Source organism: Dipodomys spectabilis, unplaced genomic scaffold (assembly GCF_019054845.1).
Source record: "Dipodomys spectabilis isolate Male_0828 unplaced genomic scaffold, ASM1905484v1 ptg000162l, whole genome shotgun sequence".
In the NCBI taxonomy this organism is placed as follows: Eukaryota; Metazoa; Chordata; class Mammalia; order Rodentia; family Heteromyidae; genus Dipodomys; species Dipodomys spectabilis.
This window is the reverse complement of record NW_024870839.1, coordinates 1,211,119-1,217,118: the sequence shown is the minus strand read 5'-3', so window position 1 is coordinate 1,217,118 and position 6,000 is coordinate 1,211,119. Positions and strand designations below refer to the sequence as shown.

General features: G+C 49.0%; 1 protein-coding gene across 1 annotated transcript in view; it reads left to right on the top strand.

The window, feature by feature from the left end:
* The first annotated feature begins 1,269 nt into the window (after nucleotides 1-1,269).
* Nucleotides 1,270-6,000, top strand: part of Qrfpr (pyroglutamylated RFamide peptide receptor) — a 36,805-nt gene continuing 32,074 nt past the window's right edge. Inside the window, exon 1 of the mRNA XM_042693014.1 lies at nucleotides 1,270-1,609. Within this exon, the coding sequence (XP_042548948.1) occupies nucleotides 1,270-1,609 (340 nt within the window). The remainder of the gene's footprint in view (nucleotides 1,610-6,000) is intronic.

The window sequence follows — 6,000 nt, the reverse complement described above, 5'->3', positions numbered from 1 at the left end:
TCACCACACAGCAATTAGAATACAATTAGAATAGCTAGAATCCACCCCCCACAACACACACACACAGAAGGGGTATACCAAATGCAAGGTTGTGGAAAAATAAAATCTCTCATGCATCATAAATAGAAGTATACAATGGCACCATCCCTCCAGAAAGCAGTCTGGCAGTCTCTTTAAAAATTAAATACGTAGGGACCCAACAAATCAAAACATCTTGGCACTTGAAAACTATGTCCACACAAAACCTAATACATGATTTTTCCTAACAGCTTTATGGGGTCCAGGCCCCAAACCCACAAGCAACCAGAATTTGCCTTGACTGATGGACGGCTACATCAATCATGGCATGGCATCAGTGACTTGGATAGATTTAAAGGGCAATGTGCTGATTGGGGGTGGGTAGAGGGGAGCTTGAAAACTTCACACACGGTGAGATCTCCTGTCAGAAGAAGAGCGATGGAGACCAGGCCGGACCCTCACGCAGGGGCGCTGGGCACCGCCACACTGCGCGCTCCAGGGCATCTCTGACCGGTTGTGAGTCTCGGTTGTGATGATGAGGACCACAATCTACTCCTGGGGAAAATCTGCCAGCGCACGCGAACAAGTGTGCACACACACGCACGCACACACAGGTGCACACAGTGTGTGAAAGTCCTGGCTTGTGGTATCATGATGTGTAATCAGTGCACCAAATTGAGGGGAAGGCCGGAGGAGCGTCTCTGTGGTGGTGTTACCTCTTTCTGTCATTACTTTTGAAATACAGAAAATAAAGCCAAGGAAATCAAGGCTAAGGGAGGGGAGGCTCTGTGTCCAATCCCCAGCACGGTATAAACACATCGCCATCATCAGCACCATCCATCCTCATCACCATCACCATCATCAACACCATCCATCCTCATCACCATCACCATCAGCAGTACCACTACCATCAGCAGCAGCACCATCACCATCATCATCTCCGTCTAAACCTTATTTTGTCATGCCTACATAATTGTCCTGGAGGAGAAGTCCGGTTAGAGTCCCCCACGTCCCCCGGGGTTGGAGAAAGGCTGGGCCCGGAAGGTGCGCGCGTGTGGTGGGTTGGCTGGGAGGGGGGTGGGGGGAGGGCCGGAGGGGGGGGCGGGCTGGGGTTCGGCCCTGGCCCCGCCCTAGCCCCGCCCCGCTCAGGCAGCGGCGTGGGGACCGGCGCGCGGGGCGCGGGGACTTGGCGGACCGGCGGGCCGCGGGCAGGGCAGCTTGGGAAGAACTTTCTGGTCTGGCTCCCCGGAGATGCCGGCGCTGAATGTCACCCCCGAGCAGCTGTCCCGGCTGCTGCGCGAGCACAACCTGACCCGCGCGCAGTTCATCGCGCGCTACGCGCTGCAGCCGCTCGTCTACACCCCGGAGCTGCCCGCGCGCGCCAAGCTGGCCCTGGCGCTGGCCGGCGCGCTCATCTTCGCCCTGGCGCTCTTCGGCAACGCGCTGGTGGTCTACGTGGTGACCCGCAGCAAGGCCATGCGCACCGTCACCAACATCTTCATCTGCTCGCTGGCGCTCAGCGACCTGCTCATCGCCTTCTTCTGCATCCCCATCACCATGCTCCAGAACCTCTGGGACACCTGGCTGGGCGGTGAGTCCGCGCCTCGCGCCTCCGCCCGTAGTCCCTGCCGCTCGCCTGCCGGCGGCTCCTGCCGCGCCCAAGCGCACACAGCACACAGGGACTCCAACCTCCTCAGCTTCCTCTGTCTGTCTCTGTCTGTCTGTCTGTCTCTCCCTCTGCGGTCGTTGGGAGCTCGCACATCCGTGCTCACTTGGGGATAACTTGTCTAGCCTTAAGACTGAGCCTGGAGCCACCTTCGGCTGGCTTGGGGAGGAGGTAAGGTTTAAGAAGTTACCCGGGCATTTGCGCCCCTCCCCTCTTAATTCAACTCTTTTCCCCAAAGTCCCAGGTCTTTCACATCGTCTTTCCTTTTCTTTTGCTCTTTAAGTCGTTGTACCCAGGAGTTGCCATTCAACAAAGCAATATATGAACAGGAGGCGTCTCGACCTACATCCCTCTTTTCTCCTATTCTCCCCCATCCCTCCCACCGGTCCCTTCCCTCCTTTGTCTTAATTTTGTTGGCTATTTGTTGAATTTTATGACTGTGCCCGCCCCACCCTTTTCATTTTTAAAGTTAATACCTGAAGAGTTAAACGCCCAGAAATTAAAGTCTTTTTTCTCATCTTCCCTAACTTCCTAGCTTGCTATCCAGTTGCTTTAACAGCTTCCAGAATAGTCCTTGTATGTTCAGGGTAGTACATGGATTTATTAAAAAAAAACATAGTTTTTAATACAAATGTATAATTGTACTAAAAATGTGTCTCAGACTAGTCCTCCTCTTTTAGAAGTTGTGTTAATGGACTCATGCAAGGAAAAGATCACAGAATACACACCCCTCCTGACTCCTACAAAGGAGACAGGAAATTCTCTTCTTAGAAAGAGAGCAGGAGTGGCAGCAAAGAAACCATTTGGAGTCACTCAAGTTTGATGAGTGAGTGGAGATTGGGGGAAAAAGCCCCTAGACTTTCGCGTCTAGACACGAAGATGGAGGCTCCCATTAGCTAGATGGGGCACCCTGGAGAGGAAAAATAACTGTACACCATTTTCATGCGTAATTGAAGCTACAGAAAAATTCTTAGAAAATGGCTGTGAATGGACCATTGGCAGGAAGGGCTTGCAAATGAATGGCGGGAGAGCCTTTAAGGTCCCCTGCCTCTCCCACCCTGTCCAGTCCCTCCCAGACTCACCAGTGGCACTTTTATTCTCTCATCATCACCAATAGGAGAACTTCAATGGACATCTTTGCCATGCTGTTTCTATGAGCTTGGCTGACTGTGTTTGGGATGGATCAAGATTCCCACCCCATCTATTACATAGTTATTCCAAAAAAAAAAAGTTGTTGTTATTAAGTAGCTGTAGAAAGAGGTTACAATTCCCTAAGTCAGGTTCTGAGTACCGTGGTTCTTGGTCGGTGTCACCCCTTCCCTCATTCTTCCTGTTATGTATTTCTTCTCATTCAGCGTCAAGTGCTCAACCCTGACCTGCAAGGGGCTCATGATATGGGTCAAGTTGGGAAGTGATTTCCAGATGAGAAACTTGCTTTTATTTTCTAAGGAAATCACTATATGGAATTATTATTATTATTTTACAGTTCTCAGAAGAGAGAATGGTGAGGAATCTTGGCTCACCAAGATTGTATATGTGTATGTGTGTGTGAGTGTGTGTGTGTGTGTGTGTGTGAGAGAGAGAGAGAGAGAGAGAGAGAGAGAGAGAGAGAAGAGCTATCATTGCTAAGTGTTTTAACACAAACATATGTAGTGTGTTTGCCTCATTGAGTAATGATTCTCTCTCTGTGAAAGGGAATGTGAACCAGGTGGGATATTTATTTATTTATTTAGTCAGTCATGGGGCTTGAACTCTGGGCCTGGGCGCTATCCCTCAGCTCTTCAGCTCAAGGCGAGCGCTCTACCACTTGAGCCACAGCACCACTTGTGGTTCTCTGGTAGTTTATTGGAGATAAGAGTCTCATGGACTTTCCTGCCTGGGCTTTGAACCAAGATCCTCAGATCTCAGCCTCCTGAGTAGCTAGGATGACAGGCGTGAGCCGCTGGGACCTGGTTTCAGGTGGGATTTTTTTTTTTTGTAAGAATCTTTTATAAGATTCAAGATGTCAGCACTTGTCAATTCCACATGTCTAGCTTTTCAGTGGCTTTGCTTTCTTTTTTTTTTCCAGGAAAGCATGAGGGATTTGAGAATTTAGCATCACCCCATACCTAAGGAAGTCCCTCAAGAGGGCGGAGACCAGAGTTTTAGACCCTAGCGTTCCATATGGCAAGTTAAGCCACTCACCTCTAGGCACCACATAAAGAACCATGGTACAGAGCAGAGAAAGAGTTCTGCCATGGCAGAGATGGGCACCCACACACAGCCCTTCAGCCCCGCCAAAGTCAGCTTCAGGGTGCAGATAGGAATTGAGCTTCAAGCCAACAAAGAACTGGCAAAAGGGAGAGGGATTCACATAATGATCAAAAAGTCCTCATCGGCGTATGACCTGACTGATCATTATTTTAGGCCTTATTTTGGGAGGGGTCCGGAGAAGCTGTTGTGGCTGTCTTTGTCTGTGAGGGACAGGCAAGCCACTGCCTGCCTGGTTTTCCTCAGGGCAGTGTCAGCCCACTTTCACCAAGATATTAGCGATCGATCTGGTGTTCCTGATGGCTTCTGAGATGCCAAGCTGATTGTAAAGAGACTGCAGAGAGAACAACCCAGGGTCTATGCAGGCAGCAAAGGCCAGGCTTTTCTTCCGCCTTCTGCTATTTTCTAGGTCCAAGTGAATGAATAGTGTTTCTCAGAAAAGAACAGTATGTGAGTGTGTGTGTGTGTGTGTGTGTGTGTGTGTGTGTGTGGCCTAGGTGTGGTCACTGAGCTTTATCTGCTCAAGACTAGTGCTCTACCACTTGAACCACAGCTCCATTTCTGGCTTCTTCTTTTTTTTTTGACAGTGGTTAATTGGACTTAAGAGTCTAATTGACTTTCCTGCTTCAGCTGGTTTTGAATCGTGATCTTCACATCTTAATCTACCTGCTGATCAGCAGAGTTTTAAAGCATCCCTTACAGGTCTTTCCTAATGAGGGGCATGCAGGGGGTGGGGGGGGGTGGGAAGGGGAGGGGGGCACTACCCAGGCTTATCTTCTGTTTTCCTTGCCTCTGACTTCAGGGAGGACATTTCAGTTTTGCTGCCCAACATCAAAAAAGGGAATGTACTGGGAATGCATATTTACAGGGTTAGTGTGAGAATACAGTGTGTCAGAAAAAGCACTTTGAGGGAAATTGATCATGACTGGAAAGTATTAACTCTACAAAAGGAGTGCTTAATTGTTTTATGGAATAAACAACTTTCTAGAAGCCAAGTCTGTAATGTATTAACTCTATGAAAGGATGGCTTAATTAGACCACTTTTTTTTTTAACTGAATAAATATTCTGTATGTCCAAGTAAACGACACCAAAGTCAAGTTCTTGGGCTCAGGCATGATGATTGGAGATTTATTATATCCTAGGCACAAATTCTAGAAGTTTCTCACATCGGGTCCAGTCATCCACCCCTATAGGACACATAAAGAACAAAGGGCAGAGAAAGGAGAAGGCTGAAGTGACAGCCACAGAAAGACAACACTTCAGTGTATCTTTCATCCTTGCTGGGGTAGACATGAGCAGGAGGGTGTACATAATAACTCCTCACCTCCAGTTGCTGGTGTGGCCTGGTCAGAGTTGGATCTTTGTCTCTGGAGGGGAGTGGGAACACACCAGCAATTACTGCCTGGAAGATGTCATCCTTAGCTCAGGGCTGCTTTACCTTTGCCACAAGATCGGAGGCAATGAGCCTGGCCTATGTCACCTGTCACAAGATATCTGTGGGAGATCCTGCCCTCCTGGGATCCAAGGAGATCTCTAGTGACTGCTGGACTCACCAGTTCAAGTGGGGGCTGAGAACTTAATTTTTTTTTCTTTTTTTTTGGGTCGGGTAGTGGGGCCTGAACTCTGGGCCTGGGCGCTGTCCCTCAGCTCTTCAGCTCAAGGCTAGCACTCTACCACTTGAGCCACAGTGCCACTTCTGGCTTTTTTCTTTTTGCTTATGTGGTGCTGAGGAATTGAACCCAGGGCCTCATGCATGCAAGGCAAGCGCTCTACCACTGAGCCACCTTCCCAGCCCTGAGAACTTAATTTTTAACTTGCTTCTAGTTAATTTGTGCCCACAAGTAAGGAGCCAGTATTGCTCAGTAAAAGCAGCCTTTTGTTGTTGTTGTAGTTGTGGTTGTTGTTGTTATGGGGCTTGAGCCCTGGGCCTGGGTGCTGTCCCTGAGGTTTTCCTTTTCTTTTTTGTTTTGGTTTGCCCAAGGCTCAAGCTCAATCACTTGAACCAGAGCTCTACTTTTGGGCGTTCACTGGCAATAAGAGTCTTATAGACTTTTCCTGCCTGGCC